This window comes from Neodiprion lecontei, chromosome 5 (genome assembly GCF_021901455.1).
Source record: "Neodiprion lecontei isolate iyNeoLeco1 chromosome 5, iyNeoLeco1.1, whole genome shotgun sequence".
Taxonomy (NCBI): Eukaryota; Metazoa; Arthropoda; class Insecta; order Hymenoptera; family Diprionidae; genus Neodiprion; species Neodiprion lecontei.
The window spans coordinates 25,635,088-25,657,495 of NC_060264.1; the positions used below are offsets into that span (position 1 = coordinate 25,635,088).

The 22,408-nt window shown below is 37.3% G+C and overlaps 1 protein-coding gene across 1 annotated transcript in view; it reads left to right on the plus strand.

The window, feature by feature from the left end:
- The window catches only part of LOC107218005 (5-hydroxytryptamine receptor 1), a 42,327-nt gene that overhangs the window by 17,114 nt on the left and 2,805 nt on the right, over positions 1-22,408 (plus strand). The window contains exons 4-6 of the mRNA XM_015655737.2: positions 415-567; positions 8,737-8,931; positions 13,153-13,287. Of these exons, the coding sequence (XP_015511223.1) occupies positions 415-567; positions 8,737-8,931; positions 13,153-13,287 (483 nt within the window). The remainder of the gene's footprint in view (positions 1-414; positions 568-8,736; positions 8,932-13,152; positions 13,288-22,408) is intronic.

Below are 22,408 nucleotides of genomic sequence, written 5' to 3' on the forward strand. Positions count from 1 at the left end.
CTGTCGCAAATGATTGATCCGTCGCTACATTTTCAGCGAGACAGTTGTGACAGGAAAAAATCTTGTACACGCATCGATTTTGTCTCGCGCTTTCGCTTCTGGTGAAAGAGGAAATGTTACAAGAATCGACTCAAAACGGGGAAAAAAAAAATAAAATTACCCAGAGCCGTTCTGGTAATACGCAACCTCTCAAGTCTCACGGAATCTTTCATATCCCGAAGTCCAGAGAAGCTGGCGATCCTTTAAGCGAACAAGCCGCTTGCAAACGTTGACACAAATGTGCACGAGCATGAGTAGTACACGTCTTTGAAGTAAACGTTTCGTTCCGCTGAAGAAAAAACCAAACGATCAAATAAATTAGACATAAAACGTTATCAATCAGTGATTCGGACGTGTTTAAACGCGTGATTACAGATACGTCGCACCGCTGACCATCACCACCTACCTCTACGTAAAGGCCAGCAGAGAACTCCAGACGCAGGAAGGTCCCTTGGCAGTGGCCATGTACGAGGCGAGAGCCAGGGATTCGTATTCAAGGCACGGCAGTCGAGCCAGCACCGACATCACGTAAGCGTAATGAATCTCTTCTTTGCTCCAGCGGAATAGAAGATCCCGAGCCACTTGTTAGACTCCCGGCTTTTTGCGACATTTTGACCTCGGCATTGCACATCACGTTGTTACGGATGAACGGGATCCACAGCTTGATTCAAAAGTTGGGAAAAAGGAACAAGAAACGTTAAAGAAAAAAACTCTGGTGATGTTATTTTCGCCGATAATAGTCAACATTTGTGAAACAACCTCTCTGCTAGGTGATAAAAATGGTTTTAAGCACGTTCGAATGACGCAAGCTCGGACACCAATAATTTAAAACAAGGTTTTATGATCAGAAATTTTTAAATCATTAAGCTTTCATGTTTCTTATCCTCATGTCTTTCACCTCATTTTGTTCGGTATAGAGATCTTCAGAATTGGGCAAAAAATTCCCAATTAGTTTTCTTTAAAGTGGACAAAAATAGATTAGCGTAAGTACTGCAAAACAGATGATTTGCCAATAATTACATTTCCGCCATATTGTGGTGTGGAATGTCTGGAATGTTTTTCAAATGATTTTTAGGGATCTGGTCGGTCAACAAAATCAGCCCAAAAATATTAGAACTTCATTAACAACGCCATAGTTTCATCATTCGACACACAGCAGTGATGTTGTTTGATTCGTGTTCACTATCAACAACGCGAATAAGATTGCTGGAGACTTTTCAAACGGTTGTTCTCTCTTCCTAACTTTTCATTTCGACTATGAGTCCCATTCATTCGTACAGGCAAATGCATTTTGCACATAAGTTAGTTCTGCAATTTGGCTTGACCCAAGAGCCGACGTAGCTTCGTCTAAGCAGCAGAAGATCAGAGTTGAAAAAAAATGTAACAAGAAAGAAGGTTTGGAAAAATTGAGGAAATAATTTAGGTAGCTGGCACGGAGCGGGTTTACAACCGTTGGCTGGGCCAGCTACCCTTAAATTTCACTGCAGCGTTCTGGTACTTTATTAATAGAATTTTTGACAGTAAGTCGTAGAAATTGCCGCAATCCCCTGTGCTCGCAGGGTGGTGAATTCCCTCCTTTTCAACGTTATGACGAAAACCTCAGAATTCTAGCACAAACTTTATTACAGCGGGTGGAACGAGAAAAAAAAAACTGGAACAATTTAACAAGACCCGAATGAAATCCGAACGCGTTGATCGATCTTCACGCATTTTTGTTCGTTGGGAACTAAAAGAACGAACATTTGTTGCATTCAAAATTCAAAAAATGTTCTCGTTTGTGAAATGTAATTGATACAATAGTCTAGATTAGTTTAATACGTACTCTTTCCCGTCTCTGTACACCCAAAATTGTCCGACCAAATGTTCGAAATCTCGAGCATTCCAAAACACGAAATAACATACCCTTGGAACATAGATACGTGGGAGTTTATGACTTGGATAATTCGGTGATATCCTCTTAATCCCAGCATCATCCAAGAATCGCAAATGAAGAAGGGTGGCTTAGTTTATGTTAAACGAAAATGCGACAAGGATTATACTTCTAATTTCTAGACAAACGTTGGAAGTCCTTTTGCACTGATCCATTCCGCGTCGTTGTTTTCTGTCAAATGCACGAAAACCGGTTTGACGAACAACGAACGTACCTTGCCTCGCAGTATGCAGTTCAAGAATGCTCATAAAATGAGATTTACCTTTTGTTGGAAATCGTTGGGATCGGGAAAACGTGCCAAAGATTGTCGTCGAGTAGTCTGCATGTCGTTGTTTTGTATAGTGAAATGATATTGGAGCCTTTGGCTGTTAGTAACGGGCTTTACAGGCCTCGGAGCCATTAATGTGGACGAGGAGGAAATAAGAAGGAAGAACGTTAAAAAAGGTTACGTATTTATTGTTCAACGGGAAGACTGATGTTACATTCTGAGGGATAAAGAAGCGCAAGAAATTGAATGAAGGGAAGATGAAAACCCCTTCACAAGTGATCCGTAATGTGATCGATCAAGACTCTTCTCCCTCTTTCGTCTTTCTTTTACAAAATAGAAGCCCACCGTCGAGGCTCTTTTAAGCCCGTAATATCTTCATTTAATTATAGGCTTCCAGAGAAGTCGGCAAGCCTTAGATATCGATAATGCCTCCTGAAATAATAGCGGATTGAAGAAAGTTTAATCTTGCGAAGAATAAGCCCCAGCGAATCATATTAGTAACCTCGAATTAAAAAGTTTCACCGAAAACAATTAAAATTAACTACTTCCCAGCAACATCGTTCAATCAACTTTATTATTCTACTCTACAACAGTGATGAGACATCCATTAGATGGCTTTTTTTTTTTGGATCTCCAATGTCTGCATAATGACAATATTATGTGAGTACAATTACAAGTCAAATCGGGCTTCTATTTCAGATGCGAGTAAATTTGCCTACAGACAAGGATTAAATTACTTATTTTCTGAATTTGTTATCAATATTCGTCGAGAGTGAATAAAGGATGCAATTAATTTCAATTTTCCGTGCTCGAGTTTATTATTCGGATCTCAAAATTAAACTGAGGGAGAAATAACTAACAGCATGACTTCAAATTTTGAATTCAGCGTTGAATTTTTGCAGCGGAAGATCTTTCAAATAATCCAAAATTTATGGAGTCAAAGATCTGAAAAAAATATTATACTTGTTTAGAGAATTTTAATCGTCACTTCAATCACCTGCCCCGGTTTCAATGAAACATTTTCAGTCACAGTTTATGTTTGGTTGTATGTAGGGTCTTATAAGGTTTGAGAGAGTTTTTTGTCACATATTTAGCTCATGCTTAAGATTTCTCGTCCCAATTTCATCTGAATCGGCAAAATTGTTTTACCTGTAACGAGTTTTAGACATCCAAAATTATGACATGGAAAATGATTACCATGGTGATGATCATGGGTGTTTAAAAAACACACCTATATACTCACAGCTGCCAATCTTGTCGATACATGCTGTACTTTGGAAGCTTACATCTTAATACATTATTCAAGGCTTTTCTCTCTCTCTCTCTCTCTCTCTCTCTCTCTCTCTAGTTTTTTCTCTTTTTTTGCAGCAATATTTCAACACCTTGTCGCCTCGTCCATACAGATTATATACAAAATGCAAATCTTCGAGCTTGGGCGATTTATCATGCGATAAAGCTGAAATTTCTCGGCAATGGAATAGAGGGCTTGACCCTTATCGATTTCGGGCCGACCGCCAGATGCTATATGACTATTCCCACTGTATATCACTATCAGAATTTATTTTCGTCAAACTTTGACGTAACCAAATTGAATATAATAATCTCGATTCTCCGAAAAAGGAGTATACCTATCACCTGTGATATGTTGTATATACGTTGGAATTAAGTCTTCACGACCGTCCGATCACTTCGAGTATCTCACGAATGCCGTTATTCTAAATCAGTGAAAGCATCGCGCCACATGGTGAGGCAGGAAATTTAATATTCAGTGTTGCTATCAGAATCTTAAGTCAGTGAACTTACTCCCAGAATTCTATGAAACTCGAAAATACGTGATATTTTTTCGGTATTGAATATTAACCGCGTTAAAACTTTGTTTTCAACAAAAATATGAGCAGAATATGAATTACTTTTCTCCTTCAATTATATACAATTCAGCCGTCATAGGCTACGCAACTTTCGGATTATCTCTACTTCTGTCTAATTTTTCCATACGTACGCAGCGTTTCGAAAGTTCCATTCATTCCATTGGTAAATTCGAATGTATATTTCAATATCTAGCGTAAAATATGGTGCAACTAGCTGACATAAGAATTTCCTTGGGTAGTCAGTGTTTCAAAAATCGATTTGCTATTCTCATTTTCAAATTATTCAAGAGACAGGGATTTTTATCCACCGACTCTTATTTCATTGTCAGCCTTAATTGGCTTAGCACAAAATCCCGAGTAAGCCTGCGATGCATGAGATTAGTCATTTAAGTTCGGATGTCGACTTAATATTACAGTGAACAGTTCATTTTTGAAATGTGACCCGTGCCTGATCCTCAAACAGCTCTCCGGGTACTTTAATGGCTTACTTTCACTTGTTACAGATACTAATCCGAAATTAAGATGGATCTGAATATTTAGTCGTACGAAAAATAAAGAGTGGAAATTTCAGAGAGATGGACTTTATATTGTACACAGAACCTGTGAATTAAAAATTCCAGCCAATTCCAGCTTTGGTACAATTCGAAATTATGAGTTTCAAAATTTATTGTCCAATTTAACTTGTGGTTAAAATTAATTATTTACCTACAGATTAGCTAGATTATTTTAATCCCGAAAATCATATGGGACGAAAAGCTTATTTTGACTAGCTTCCAGCAATCCTAACTCCTTAATTGAATGAAAAAAATTTCCATTAACCTTAAACACATAACTTACTAAATGGACCCATATTCGGTATAACATTTTTATCAAATACTCTTCTTTTTTCTTCTAATGAAATCAATATTGTGCCAAATGACATGCTTGAAAGCCTAACAAGCAGAGGGCCACGAGTGTCCATCTTTATTTCCGAAAAGATGAAACAAGCCTTATACAGGTAAACGATTTCGCGTAAAGATGTCTCTTTCGTGTGAAAAAATAGAGGAGTTAAACAATAATTTTTTTCAACGTATACATACGATCATCGCCTATATTTAATCGTTCCGTCGCGTCACACTTCTAATTATGCCAGAGAGATGCAAAATGAAAAAAAAAAAGAAATACCAACAATAACGAAATGAAAAGGTGAAGAAAGAATGATGGTGAACTGCAAGAGAAACGCTTCTCGACTATTATCGTATGGATTAACAAAGAAAGAACCAATCCGTACCTACACAAGTTCGGAAGGATAACAATGTTTCTGTCACCCATCAAATCACGGTAATTAGCTACGAAGATCTTGGCTTCTTGGCTCTTGTTTAGGGGATAAAAAAACATTCGACATCACGGCACCCTCATTAATTTCGATCTTCTAGTGATCCAGGGCCTGTTTCAAACATTGATAAACAGCTGCGGGATAACGAGCCAAAGTAAGCAAAGGTGTTTACAGCCGTCGAGAGTGCTCGAAGGTTTTCGTACAGGGTATTAAATTTGGCGCATCATCGGGATTCGCTGCCCCTCCCATTAGGGATCCACCGAGGGTAATGAGTGGAAGTTTATCCCACCGTAATTAGGAATAATTATACCGGTATTCCAAAACTGTATGGGTTCTTCTTTGCCAGTCCGCCTACATTCGACAACGGTAGGGCCTTTTGACACTCACGCGTTATTCACGATGGCCAAAATTCAGACTTTGGGCTCTGCTCAAACCTGTTAACTCGCTTCACTTACCCTCGTTTTTAGCCCATTTACACGGGTATTTGTAACAGTTTTTTCCGCATTACAAATTTTGACGGATCGGCGAATAAACAATGTGCCTGTTATGTACTTGAATTAAACTGATCGAATGCGAAAACCCATGAAAGAAGAACAAGAGACATGGCTCTCAATTTCACCATGACTCATTACACATTGAGTAAATTAAATTGATAAGAATTTTAAATGCAAATAACGAGTGGAATGGAATTTCTTCATTTTATATAAAAACTCGCTGAGATGAATAAGGAAATCTCATCTCTTCATGTTCACATTTCATCCAAGTAGATATACAGTGACGAATCTGGAGACAGATTTCGTTACCGACACATTACCTACAATTAGCCAGTACACAAACCTTTTTCCAGAATGTTCGTGTGAAGTGTCGGTAACGGAATCTGTGCTCAGAACTAGCACTGTATATCTACTCATCCACTATCGTTAGGTTGATATTAAAGGCCCCTAATTGATTCCCTGTGAGGAGAAAAATGAAAAGAATCAGCAAAATTACATCCGATAGATCGCGTTTCTTGAGCGTCTATAAGATTGCCGAAAAGTTTATCCGTTGGAAGTCCAAACGACCAAAAAACTACTCGACATGTAAACTTCTAGAAGACCAACAACCAAACTCGCTCAACTCTGAAGATGCGAGTTTCAAGTGTGCTGAGTACCGGCAAATAACGACTACGAAGGCACGAAGTTCTGGAACACCTTTATAATGTCATATCTACCACATCCGTCGAACTATGAAACCGTTGTTCAAGATTTACACGTTTTTTTTTTACGTTCTCGTGACAGTTGTCAGCGGCTTTCCCAATTCCTGTCCAATTTTTTCAAAATACAAATTGCCGTTTCAACTTATAAAAACGTAATACGTGTTACACACGTGTTTCAATACTCAAAACTTCTGGTTAGCCATGCACTGTATACATTTCATAAATATTCATTGTGCAAAGTTTAAACGACCCTCGCCATAACTTGGATCCATGTGAAACTCACGAGTACAGCAACCTGCGCCTGACTCGGCCCATAAATTGCAATTGGTACATGCAGTACTATAAATTGAATAAAAAACTTTTTAACTGCAATTCATACGGAGCTTGAAAATTCCCGTTTACCATTGTCGTAATTTCACTCGAGTCTGCACGCATAAACACTCATCGTTGAAATACGTAACGATGTGCAGCTCTATAATCCAAAGTCAAGCTGTATTCCTTTTCTCCCTATGTGATAAACTCGACGAGAAGTTAGCTCCTGTGCAGCTGAATGCGGAATCTCTCCAGCATAATTAGTCAGCTTAGTTCGTTTCGCCTTTCCAGTCGTGATAGCCACTCTAGTTAATTGGTTCCTCGTACTATCCTTCGCAAATGTTGTATTCGCCCAGTGCGCTGGAACTAATTGATAAGTTTTAATTCCTGAACATATCGAACTGAGGTGGACCGAACAAGATCAAATGAAGCTAGAAGTTCCCAACTCGTCGTTTTCAATTTACTCATGGATGATTCACAGTGATTTAGATCATCTAGCTGACGGTTGATTTTTGCTCATATTGATATGTCCAAATTCATACTTGCCAATTTCTATTTTTGTGAAAAATGAACCAATGGACACAATATATAATATTACGTAAAAGAGATTGGGTGAAAGTGGGGAAGAGCACAGATTTAATTAATGAACTAAATTGGCATCGAGTCAAGTCTCATTCGTTCTCCTTCATTATTCTCAAAGAGTAGTTTTAATTTATCTTTCATGAAAGCACATTCCATACTAATGTCTGCTAATCAGCTGTATTTTCTCGAGTTGCGTAATAGGGATTGACTGAAAAAATGGAGTAAAATGATTTATTTTTGCTTTAAGAAGTGTACTTTGATTCCTACCTATGTCAAATAATAAAAACCAAAGATGTCGATAATGCCGTCAGACATTTCAGGTGAATATAACAATAATATTGCTCCAATATATAATCGTGAACATATTACCAATCTGTGATATTTCGCCGAGACTCGTTCTTGGAACCAATTCTGATCGCATGAATGGCCACAAAGATCGCATGTTGGGTCTTGTAGCTGATGGGAAGTTTCTAGCGTTGTTTCATCGAATGAATATACAATATAGCTTGTCACACACGTGTCAAAGTACAGTTCATATCTTGGTTTTCTAGACAAATACACATATTCTCCCAACATTCAAAACGCCATATTTCTATTCTTTACGACTTTTGCAGCGAAAATTTTCCCTCTTCAAATTGATAAAATCTAGTGTTCTTCGTATCTATATTGGTCTTCAAGATATTCTATTTTTCTTTTCCTTTTTTTTTTTGATAGTTTGATTTCGCTATTACGCAAATACAAGATCTTCTTCGGTTCTATTGAGAAAAGCATAATATTCAAAACGTATGATTTCAGATTTCAATTCCTACGATTCGATTTAGCGATAGCTGAAATTATAGCCAATGAGCTGAAATTGTCAATATTGAACAAAAACGGTAATATATTAAAAACTGTTTAAATCAACCTAAAAATTTTGACCTGAATTTTGTTGACCTACTGGGATATTTTTTTCTAACCGCGTAGGCGTAGCCTGTGATTTTTCTTTTCTATCAAAAGCAGAGTTTCTCTTATTTTCCATCAATTTAAATCGTTTTAACTAAGGGTGAGACCAACTCACGATAACGAGGCTGCACAAGTCGGGGTCCCTAGCAAAACCACCAACTTTACTATATACCTAAATATACAAATTGCTGATAATTAGTCGAAATACCGGTTCCTATAGAATGTGTAATGAAATCCTGAACACCTACGCCTTCTCAATAACACCTGATCGATTTCATCTTCCAGAACCGGACGTGATGGCAAACGAGAGAGTGGAAGCGTTGGCACCGGAGGTGCTACCGTCGGATTCTCTGGACTCTCCGGAGGATACGACCTCTACGACGCGGAGCTGGACGTGCGAAAGGAAAAGCGAACCCAAAAGTACCTGATCTTCATGGTCGCCGTCTTTGCCATCTGTCTTTGCCCTCTCATGGTGCTGAGGTGAGAGCAAACAGTTTCGTACACTTTAGTCACAAGGAACGGAAAATGAAATATAACCTCTTTTATCTCATGACCTGAGAAACTCGTTTTTGATAAGCTGACAAAAATGGAAGATTTCGTAATTTTCAATTTACAAAACTTATGATTTCAAGTTTCGTATTGTTTATTTACAAAGAACTGAAAATTAAAGATAACCATAATTCTCTTTTACCTTGTTACATGAGAAACTCATTTTTGATAAGCTGACAAAAATGGCAAATTGCGTCATCTTTAATTTACCAAACGAATCACTTTTTCCTTGGCATCGATTAACATAGCAAAAACTACGTTTCATAATATACCCAAGGTAGTCAGTTACTTTGTAAAGCAATGAGATCGATAATAAGCCGCTCAGTTTGTTTTCCGCCTGTGGATTTTCTGTGGAGATGAAATAAATTCACAGAGCCAAATTTTCATCGATATTTGCAAGCATTGTAAAACCAGACTTTCAGTCTCTTTGTTTAAAGTATTTTATCTTCATTCAAACCAGGGTATTAAAAGTGCTACGGATCCGTCTTGGCTCGGCAGCTCGTTCAACTTCAAGATACACGCTTCAAATATTTCATAACAGAAATCCTGATCGACGGCACGGATAAGCCGAATATATAATCTATCGCCGTATTATACCGTTTCGTATCTTGATACCTGTCAATACCGATGATGGCAAAATAATCGTATACGTTACCCGATCGTTCAACCAATGATTACGTCAATTTGAATTCTCGTGTGATTAATATTTGCATAAGTACACGAAGAACACACAGAATATCATCTTGTTTATTCAGGTCGATTTGCTTCTGGAAAAGAATTGGCTATTATAAAGTTTACACTTGAAGTTTACTTTGGTATGAACTCAGTCTGCAAGGATTTTAGCAGCTCCCTAGTTACTGTCATACTTATTTTCTCCCCCAGTTCATGCAATCCATAATTATACTCATGTATATAACTATATCTCCGGTTTAAAAAATCGAGGAGAATCTTCTGATAATTGCCTAACTCCACTCTAGTTACCGATTTTCCATATCGAGACAATCTCTAAAAAAAACTTGTAAATCAACCGCGCATTCACCAAATAATTAAATCTCATTGGTCGGCGAAATTCTTCCCGCAGCGATATTCTTGTCTGCGATGCAGGCGGGCCAACCTACGCAAAATGTGTCCGTTTGAATTTTCAAAGAGCATAAGCATTAAATTCCGACCGTTCTTCGAAGAATCAACTTTCCAACCCAATAACAAATGCATCCCAAACCTTTCCGAGTCACCGCCTCAATTATTTGAGATTCTAACTTCGAAAATTCCTATCGACTACATCGCTGGCAGAAACAGTTTGACAGCTGAAACTCGGGATGGCCAGCCTGCGCGAACAGCCGATAAAACTCGCGCATGCGCATTTGATTTTCCCGGTATATCGGAACGACGTTTTTCTGATAAATTTCAATTCCAACAACTTCGTTCCCATTACACAACCGTTAAACTTTTGCTTTCTGATTATTTTCTTTCGTCAATTTATTGGCTTCAGAGTATTGTGCCTGGATATTTCCCATCGCGGTATTTTATTACCTTGTTTTTGCTCCTTTCTTCACCAACCATCATGGGTGAGGAAATTGCAGAACCGCTTGGAGCAGCTTTTTTCAAGCTTCGATAGTTCGAGTTTACAGTATATGGAGCGTGGCTAGAAGAGGAATTCGCCAAGATGGTGTGGCGCAGTTTATTGTGTTTCGCGCGAACGATTTTTCCGCTGAACCACTCGATATATCGTCCTAAGGATCCGAGTGATGTCGCACAGCATCCAATTCGTACGTCGCCGACGGTCCGTTTCAAGACCACCTTGAACAAATGGAACGAGATACTTTGTAGAATTAAAAAAAAAAACTGATCGTAATGTTTGGGTCCAACACTCCAAGACTTGGCTAAAATGTGAAACAATAATAAGAAGATTTCGTGGCCTTGTTTCAGACACCGAAAAATCGTTAATAAACTCGATGCTTCTCTTTTTTCCAACACGACGCAGCTCGAGATGAAAAAAATTAACAAATGGTACTGGGGATTTCATGATATTATTATGTTCTTGAGGTAATTTTGAAACAGCTAGTTCATCGGCTACCTGGAGTATAATTTTTTGCAAAAATTATTACTGAGGTCCACGCAAGTCGAGAATGGCGAGAAGGAACTGTGATAATAATATACTGGCAAAGTTGCAGATTCGCGTAACATACATATTCACTCTAGAGTTGTTAAACAGTTCTAAAAGTCAACGATGTTAAAGTCCCTTTCCAAGTTAATGTCAAGTCTTTTGTTAGATTCCCAGTGGTACAGGGTTCAGGGTTTTGCATTTGTACGAAACCCATCAGCATCTCCGGAATTCACTTACGCATAAAGTATTCCAAAAAGCAATTTTCTGATTGCCCAACGCATTTTATCTTAATATGACGGTCATGATAAATTACCAACAACAATAGCGATGACGATATCATTTTTGTGCAATAAAACGTCAAGTATACGTCGAGAAAAATTGTTAGGTAATTTCTTTACCCTTGTCGCATTTTTTAAGTAAGGTTTAATAAGAGTCGGACGCGCATTCTGGGTAGATTTATTACTTTTCTTTGCCTTCCAAAAAGCTGGCGAATGTGTTGCGATGTGACTTGGAGAGATTTTTCATTTGCGCATCAGCCGGATTCGCGACCGGAACGAACTGCTCTGACCTTTCGTACATTTGTTCCATACCTTTTTTCACTCTTCGTTGAAAGGACCGGCTTGAGCTATGGTCCCGACCCCATTGTTCAACGTCCAACTACACTGTCTCAAGGGCGACTTTTCCACGTTACTTACGCCTTGAAAAACGCCTACGAAAAAGCTCGCCGTGTTTGCAAGACCCGTTCTTTCAATAACTCTTGAACAGGAAACAAGGAGATTTAAAAAAAACTGTCGTTCGTTGCTTTTCATCACTAAATTCATCACGTATAATCGGAAAGCAGAGCGCTTGATGAATTGCTCACCACAAAAAATGTGACTGTCGTTAAAAAAATAACTGTTGGTGTTACACACGTAGTCCATTACCTGATTATTTCTCGTGGTATTTTGAATCCTCACAAGCATCGGTATACGTTACTGTTTTTTTTTTTTTTTGGTTTTTATTTCTGCGACCTACAACGAATACTTTTAAATTGCACTTTGTGTTCATTCTCATCAGCTCGACAATCTGGTTCGAAATAAAGCTAAATAGTCAGAAATTTGATCATGAGGTAGAATTTCGAAGAGCTTAGTTGAAGCACTGTGTTTAAAAACTATCGATAGTCAATTTCGACAATGTCGAAAATTCAGCAGTCTGTAAAGTATATTTGAAAATATCTCAGCTGCACGGTTCGTGCGAATATACGATACTCTCACCTTCCCGCAAGTATAATATTATCCAACCTCATTTTCCCCCATTGATTTTCTAACGATAAGTCAACAGGATTCCTGATCCCTGAGCTATCCCTGATCTTTGATACGCGAAGTGAAAAACGGACGGTGAAATATTCAGGAGTTCTCGATAGTTCCGGGACTTTGTGAACAGAGAAAACACTGCCTGCGGGGAATTTCCAAAGTTGACGAAAAAGCGGTCACCCGAACCTTACCTAGTTCCGAATTTGATTAACCTGACAACTTTGGATGTTATTCCAATGGTTTTGAGGCTTGTTAGTCGTATCCCTCATATTTTGTTGCCTCAACTGTTGAGCGAGATGAGTTCCTCTGCTACAACAATGAATCCTACTTTATCATTCAACCAAGGGACCTCCGGACGATTCCGGTTCAACCGATTATTCTTCTCCTTTTTTCCTCGTCACTTCCAGCCTGCAAAAAAGGTTCCATGTCCAATTTTCATGACCGTGTTTTGTTCGCAGTGAGAATTATTTACTGGACGAATCGGAATCGCACGCGGCATTACTCAACGTGGAATTCTAACAACCCATTTCAGAATATTCTCGTCACATTCTGTTCCCAAGGGATTCGAACAAACTACACATGTCACAAACTCATATATGTTTACACGTTTTTATTCCAACCTGAACTGCTATTAATTTTCTCTAACAACAGTCTCTTCTTGGGAACTGTTTTAGGCGAAATTATACGATACCTAAACTCTTCGAGAATAATAGTCGTGGGCACATGCTTGGTAACGATACACTTATCTTGTTTCAGGCTTGCCAAGCTCGCACTCGTAGAGACTTACGAAAACAGCGGCCACTTCGATATTACTTTCACAATGTTCGTCTGGGTTGCCTTCGTTCCGATAGTCACGACCCCCGGATTCTACGCCTCCTGGCAGTTGAGCAGGTTCGTATAATAACACCATCATATTACGATACGAGCTGCGATCTACGTTGTTGAGGATCAGTTTTAACAAGGACATAACTTTTCACCATAGATGGCCCGCGGTATAGTTTATGAAGTCCGATTGTCTGTGAAAATTTTATTTGTCAAATATCCAACGATTTTTTGGGACTATAAAAAATATCCAAACAGAGATCCATTATGGTTTCTCATATAATTACTAGCTTTCGGAGACGAAAAGACGAAGAGAGCCGAGCGTTCTGCCTGTTACTTAAAGCTTGGGAATTTTGAAAGTCAACGTGATAAATGATTTTCAGATATTCATTAACCTTGGAGTAAGATGATGCAAAGATCTACATAATATCAAATTATTATGGAATAGAAACTTCACTAAAACAATATTAATTCATCCTGTGGAAAAGAATCTAAAAATATTCAGATTTTGGTAGAATCTAATAGGCGGATGTTTTTTGGGTTATCGATAACCAATCCAAAGTCAGACTTGCAAAATTTGTAATGTTGGATCCGTTACAGTGGTTCCAAATTTTTTAAAAATCGTCATCTTTTTATGTAATATGGTAACGGAGGGCTTTGAAATCGTTAAACACGAATCTGAATTTGTAGTTCGAAATTCGAATTGGATATTTATTTATTTTTCTCTCTCTGAACATGGAACCTGCGGTGTGATAACGGGAAGCTGCATGTTTTATTTTGACTTCCGTCTGAATTTTGTACACCAATGGTCCAATTTAAACTCGATGATACGATGGCCCTTGAATATCAACATTTATGAAGAGCTAACCGTATATTTCCATTTTAATGCAGCTCACGATGTCGAAACTGTTACGATGAATTTTGTATTCCTGACATCATATTTCACCTCTCAAGCTATTCCAAAATCCCCTGATTACCATGCGATGCTCATGAAAAAGGATTCAGATTTACCGATTCGAATATAGAAGGATTTCCAGACCACCGCGGCTACTTACAAAGTTTAATACCTTCAATGCCAATCGATCTTTCGCGCAATCTTATACCTAAACATCGATCCACTCTTATCGGCAATGCTTATACAGCAAGAGATGATACATTTATTCACAGCTTGATGTATATTTGCTTTTGGGTGCTTTTCGCCTCGTGTTATTGATGTCGGTACACATCCATATCTGTTGTTTTTGCTACCTGGGTCAAATATTATTCATTTCATAGATTAAAGTCTGAAACGGCACGAGTATATAAAATTTCCAGTAATTTCCTCGACGGTCAACACGCAATTTAATTTCTCGAAACAGGAATTATTCAAAGATCTTCCGAAATAATCAACAATTCTTAAATCGTACGAAATCCTTCAAGTTCTCCAAAATCACGTCAAGCCTTTGCAAATCTTTTCAATTATGTATTTCTAAACTTTCAGTGATTATTAAAAGTTCCAGAATTCATGAAAAACATGTTACAGCTGAAATCTTAGATTGCAGAGTTGAGAACATTATCATTCACAGATCCCTTACTATTCTCATGTAGATATCAGGTATCTCACATATCTATGGGAAATTCTATGCGAATTCGACCAACGTCTGATCCTCACCGATTCTGATTTTTTTTTTTTTTTAATTTTCTGCAATTGTCCGAACTCCGAAACAATATCCTGAATTTTCATACATTTATTATTCAACTTTTAAATTATTTACAAATACGTGAAATGATTTTGAAATTACTTTTTTTAAATTCTAAAAAATTCTCAGAACTGCACTGTCTTGTCGAAACGTTTCAAGTCCGGGCTCATAAAAAGCCGGTTTTTATTCCATTTCTTTTTTAGTAGCTTCGATTTTTTTGGTCTACTAAAACATAAAACAGTTCAAAAATTCCCAAAATATTCTCAAAACTTCTATTTTCACTTAGAACAATCCTAGACCGGTTCCATTATGGAGCAATTATTGTCTACTTACCTCGGACATTCAACTTTTTCCATCAACTTCATAATGAAACTGATCAAGAAATGTTCTGAGTAAATAATGAAAGTTTGCAGCATTTTTTGGGAATTTTCAGACCGTTTAAACAATGTTTTAGTTGATCGAAAAAATTAAAAGTGCTAAAAACGAAAAACGAAAAAAGAACCGGCCCATCATAGGCCCGGTCTTGAAATTTTTGGAAAAGAGAATGCAATTTTTCAAAATTTTAAAGAAAGATTCTATTCAAAATCGCTCTCAATATTTATAAATAACTAACCAGCTGGATAATAAAATCTAAAAAAATTCAGGGTACTGTTTCACAGTTGGGACAGTTGCAGAATTTTTTTTGAACTAAATCAACAATGGTGAGGATCAGATGTTGGTCGGGTTTGCATGAAATTCTCCATGTGTATGGCTAATCGTAAGGTACATCAGATTGGGTCTCGATCCGTGCCGATGAAGCACATACGATATCACAAATCCAAATCCTCTTGTCTGCCAAGTCACGGTATCGATATTCTCATACTTCAGGCGTTATTCTGGTTTTCCCTTTTAGTAAAAGAGGTTGATTTGAGACTGAAACAGATATTCGCGTTATAATTGATCCTCCAAGAAATCTTTACTGCTGTTCGGTTTTACGTCACATCAGATTGGATCACACATGCGTCACGTACGATTAAACAAATCTTACAAAATCTGATAGCAAACATGTCCATGGGTCGTTGATTTACTCAGTTCTGTGGACAGACGCGGTTCGCGAACACTTCTAAGGAAGAAGGAACCAATGACGTGACCTAATCCTGTATACGGATCGTGATTGCTCCAGTAAATATTTTTCCTGTTCAAACAATCCCGCCAACATGTACGTTGGAAAGAAAAAATTTAATACCCAACGGTGCGTAATTATTTTTCTACAGAAATCCATGCCAAAAGCGTGGTAAAATTTTCCAAATGATAAACTTACACAAGTACAATGTGACTCCAATTAATGCTCCCTGCTGATTTATCAATATTATACATAAAATAAACTTGCCGCGTCAAACGTTTTTCGACGTGCGAATTTCATGGTGGTAATTGTCGACTTTAAGTTTCACATTCGAACTCGGTGAATATTAAGTTAGAAGACAGTTGACAGTCTCTCTCCTCTATCCACGACCACTTGATTCTTTGCATTCGTCGAACCGCGAGGAAACCGCGTCCTGGTATGAAGGATATCAAAGAACGTGGCTTCGCAATGGTTAATTGTTCAGGTTCGAACAACATGCTGGTAAATACTAATTTAATTTCCATAAGCTTGAATCTAGGTCACAGAATCCATTCCAGTTTTTCTTTTTTGTCTTTTTCAGTTTTTCTCTGTGGTCTCAGTTCTCAGAGATCAACTGCGTTTGACATTAAAATTGTAGACCGCATCTATCAACTGTCCGTTAACATATTATCATGATCAATCTCTTCCACGTCAGATTCTCGCAAGCAAGGTAGCCGAGTCCTTGACCAATAGATCATCAATAACAGCTGAAGGTTTTAACTAATCGTTTAACTGCCTCCAAGCTGAAGTCCCTGAACTTGCAAGCTGTACATCTTATGGGGATGAGAGTAGATCCAAGGGCTGGGTTTACTTAAGATTCGCTCAATTTTTATAATTATGTTGTGAAGGTCTTCGGCAGCCGTAGAGCAATAATGACAACTTGTTCGTTACGAAGCGAGGATCCACGCTACTTTTGATTTTTCGTCGTAATTCGGTGTTATTTGTTTACACTTATTATTCGCTGATAGAACCTTTGTCGCCATTTATTGTAATACGATCGTAAATTATCCTCAAGATTTTTAGAAACACATTATTGATTAAAGAGCATTAGCGAATCATGCTCCGTAGATAGTTTGGTCTAGACTCTTGACAAAGACTGTGCGAGAGTCAAATTTCAGCTTACAATTTGATTTCAGGCGGCCATATTTGAAACGTTAAATTATTTCGGAGTTTCATTGATTCAAGTCGCAGCCTTTAAATTCGTTTAAGACAAATAAAACGATACTCCATACAGACTAAACGTGGGAATAATTCACTCAAGATCACAGTGAGAAAGTGACTGTAATCTAATAACGAATCCGAGAACGATAGAGCTCCAAAAACGAACGAACGTTTGAAGAAGGAAGGTCAAATTGCGGTTCTTGGTGAAAAAAAAAAAAATCACACCGTCTCCGTAATTCAATTTTATTTCAAAATGTTATATCAGGGACGCGTCGGGTCTAAATTGGAATGAAATTAAGCAACGTACATTATTATGAAAACGTCCAGTTGATCACGATATCATTTAGAATCACTTCTACGACATTCATTGTCAGAGGAAGCGAAAGGAGACCACTATTTAATTTCATACTACTCGCACAGTAAATTGTATAATAACAGTCTGCAATCAGACCAACAACGTTCCTCGATTGAGAAATGCTCGTTGTTTTTTTTTTTTTCTCTTTTTTTCTTTCTTCTTCTTATTAGTTTGTTCATGGATCATTAACATCAAGAACGTCGAGAAATGCGTGAAAAATTTTAACGCAGATTTCAAATATTTTGCTGATTTTGTTTTCGGGACCTTCAAAATGTTTCGATTTTTTTTTTTTTTTTTTTTTTATCAATTCGTCCTATTCTCCGTAGGTATTTGATTTTCCGCATCTTGACAGTTGTTCACCCTCATGCTCAAATCCTTACCCCGGACTTTCTTGACACGATAAACAGCGAATAAAATGGGGCTGTAAAAAAAGTTGACGGTGATTTTGCCCAACGACGTATGAAACGAGACTTATAGCGTTATTAAACTGTTGCGTAATCGCTTCGGGAGAAATGATTCTAGGAAGTAGGTCGTATAATTATATTACAGGCAACCAATGCGAATCGCTTGTAGGCAGTAACCACTCAATTTTTTAATTTTGACGTTTCTTTTCAATTATTGATGCATATTCAATGATAGAAATACCCCGGAACAATATTTTTTTTTTTTTTTTCTTTTTAATCTGATACGAAACGTCTCATTTCACACAAACCAACTTTTAGTTTAATACTTAGATGATAAATAAAACCTGGAGAATTGCGGAAAAAAAATTACAAAAGCATTTCATGATTTTGAGATACATTATTGTTCTTGATAATGAGTGTTGAAATGAAATGAAAAATGTAACATTCAACAGACCGTGGTTCGGTTCCTTTTTTTTCTCGTACAACGTGTCTTTCTTTTTTCTTTCTTTATTTTCGATCTTCTTGAATTTTCTACTTCCACTTAACCATTATACAATTTATACAAAAAGTTCAACTCTGTGTATAAACGTAACGGGATCTTCTTTGACAATTCCCGAAAAATTTTATAAATATCTGATGCTTGAGTCGTCTCGTTTTCTTTCCTTATCAAACACGACTGACACTTTCAAATATTGAATAAAAAATTTTCCGTCCCGATGTTTCATCGTTGCGAAATAAAATACTTGCCACGATGAAAAATTTATTTCCAAGGGTGTACAGCAGAATATCCGGAGTTCTAGAGAAACTGGAAAACCCGATGTCCTGCAGAATTTCCCAACTGTTTTCGTTCGCTCCGTGAAAAGATTCGGTTGAGCACAATAAGTCGGTAAGGCCATTCAATCACCGAGGGAGTTGGACCGAGGAACGGGGATGAAAATTGCCAGCGTGTACCACGAAACCCGTATAATCACATCTCCCAATTCTCCACACATGTCATGTAACGAGATTGTCGACCTCGAAAACGACGAAAACAGCTCACCTTGATATCAGAGTCCCGCTAAAACAGCTCAAAGTGACAGGAATGAGCGCGGCAAGTGTTTGCCTGCCGAATGGATCAACCGAATTACCCAATAAATATAGGAATAAGCTATTTGGGGGGGGGGATAAGGAGGATAAAACAACGATCCGCGGAGGAAGGTCTGCGGACTCAAACCTGCCGAATTGCAATTCGCTACAGGCATTTCTCTTATTGGTGAAAATATTTCGTGCTTCCCATGCCGAACACGAATCGAGCGGAAAAAATCGTTGAGAAAAATCGCGATGAATTTTTGCTGCTCGAGGAATTCTTGCACGTATCGAGTAACGGTTATGGGGAATTTTAACGATAGATTTAACAGTGATCAATGATATTTTCTTTCATTTTTACCAATGTTCAAAGTTATACTCGTTCAAAATTCCTGTGATCGAATTTTTGCAAATTCCAGATAATAGATAGATAGATAAAAACAACAACAAAGATTTGTCGATATTCGAAAAAGTGGTAGCATATTTTTTTTGTTTCTTTTTTTCTTTTTTTATTTTTCTTATTCACATAACTAGCTATTGCGTCGGAAAAATCACGTAGTATTCCTGGGTTCAATAATTTTTTTTTTGTTCGAGCTGATTGATAATCTAACGCTATATCAGAGGGCGGGGTTGAAATTTTGAATTTCAGGAGTTACGAAAGCGTCAAATTCCGAATTTTTTCACGGTGAAACTCGAAGTAAAGATATCAAACTTTGACGAAATATCAAAGTCTTTAATGGTCCGAAACCCATCGCTGAAAATTCCGAAAGTGTGAATATGAGGAAATTAAAAAATCTGAAACATCGAGATTCCGAAAAAGTTTCGTAAAAATTTGATTTCCTTATCTCAAGTTTCGCCACGAAATAAAGTGTTCGGAATAAAGTGCCTCGGAACTTTTCAAATTTGCAACTTGACTCTTGACTCGATCACCGAAAGCCCTATAAGCAATTTACTTTCATTAAGAAAAATAACTAGCAAAAAAACAAATTCTTTTCATCCCATCAATTCGCTGGATTACACTTTTTTGTCACTCTTTGTGTCCCGCGAGAGTAGATTTCCTGTAAAACGATCCATTCTACGAAGAGTGATTGAGACGAAACACACGATAGGAGGCAATAATAATTTTATCTTTCACCCTGTCCATCCGTGTGTGTCCGTATTTCCTTCTTACAATCAGTCTTCTCGTTGATCATCAAAGTGACATCAAGAACGTCTTATTATCCAGCTCCAATTATCACGTTTCCTAATGCCGAATGTAGGTGTAATCTCTCGCTCTTGTGATTTTCGGCAACGTCCTATGCCTTATAACTACATCGATATTCTCGCGAGCGAACGCTTAGGTATAATAGGCAATAAGCGGTTGCCGAAGGTGGAAGAAACGAAGGAGCTTTAGCCGGAAGTACCAGATCTACACGCGTTAAAAGCGATCTCGATAAAGTTAGCCCATATACTTCCAAACGATTCACCAAATAAAAATTTTCCCTCCTCTTCGCTTTCTGAGTAAGATGGATCCGCTTCCACACGCGGAAGCGTCTCTATCAGCTTAAGTATTCCGGAAGGAGGCAGCGAAAAAAAAAAACCAAGAATGAAAATGGGAGCTTTTCCGCGACCTTAATTCACTGACAAATTACTTCTTCCTGGTTTTTCTTTCTTTCTTTCTTTCTTTCTTTCTTTCTTTCCTTCTATTCCTTTGCCACATCCCACTTTTCCCGTTCTTCTCACCGATGAACTGAATCAAACATCCGGTGGCCAACGACAATTATATAAACTTGCTCTCGACGAAGGTGAAGAAGACTCGATTACACTTTTCCATTCACGTTTCACTGACCACGCTTTCGTTTAGTCTGCTCAAGCATTAAAATATGGGTGATTTTTTTTTTAATAACAACTTTAATCATGACAACAGATTTCGGTATTCGAAAATAACTAATAAATCATTCATCATCGATCATCATTCCTTGAACCGACTTGTTCGAATTTCTATTTATAGATCATTTTTTGTAACAATTTGACGGTATAATAATCAGTGACCAATTTTTTTTTCAGACACAATGTATATTAAAAAAATTATATCAGAAGATATTAGTTCGTTGTACAATAAAATTGGAATATTTGTCTATCGAATAAAAATTATCCCGACTGCAGATCAAGATTGATTTTTTAATCAAGTATTCTCCGTCAATCCAATAAGCAAAATTTCCGCTTGGATTTACAGAATTTTTTCAGAATATCAATTCATTTGGTATAAAGAATTGTTCATGGAACGATATTTTTCATTTGTTACAGTGGTGGGTAGATTCGTTTCTGATAATATGCAGATTTAAAAAAAAATGTACACTATACTGAAGTAAGTTAGATATTGAAAAATTCACACGTATTTTTTACAAGTATTTCGTACCTTGAATGAAATACGTGTAAAAGGCTATGTGTAGTAAAATTTTGCCAGTAAAGCATTCTTTTTAAAATGAACAAAAAATTTATATCATTCTACTTTTTCGCAGACGGAGCAGCAAAAAATATGATTGATGCATGGTGGGATTATTCGATAAGCAATATTTCCGGTTTTCCACGCAACTGTAACTTTTTGAAAATATATTCTGAATAATTTCATGATCAGTAGTTGAGTTCCTGTTTCAAAATGAGATATCGATCTTTTTGTAGCGTAACTTTAAAGATAAGTTATTCATATATGCATGTATATAGCAACTCGGTCTATCAAACGTATCTTTTGAGAGTAACGTTCAAAGTATCAAAAGGCCTGTGCAACTCGTGCGGAAATTTTGATTCCAGAAATCCCCTATTTCGAACAACATCAAACTCTGTGAAAAAATATTGAAAAAATTTTTCTACGTGTCAAGTAAATTGGTTATAGACACGTTACTAATTTAGAAAAGACGAATAAGTTTATGTGAATTTCCTCAATTTACAGTTAAAGATACTTCAAATGAATTTCAATAATCAAATCAAGGATCACTTGAACCCCAATTCAGAAATCGTGAAACTTGTTCGACTAAAAAATCAAAACGAATAGGTGATTGCGATGTTTTTTTTTTCAATCTTCTCTTAATCCCACTCTGTTGATATTTTACCATTTGTTTTTTTTTTCTATAGATATATATTCCACTTTCTTGCATAAAATTCGCCAAAATCAGGAGTTATTTTGACCTGAACATAGCCGTTTATGAAAAAAAAAAAAATAAGAACGAAAAGTAAAGGCGTATACACGCGATGTAAATGAAGGGAATCGCGACCTGAATCTCGAGACTAGGGATGAATTGTGGGGAGAACGAAACTGGCGAAGACGGAAGTGAGATAAAGCGGAACGGTGGTAATCCAGCAGTATCCGATACTCAGCAACAACACGGTTCTCCTGTAAAAGGAGGGT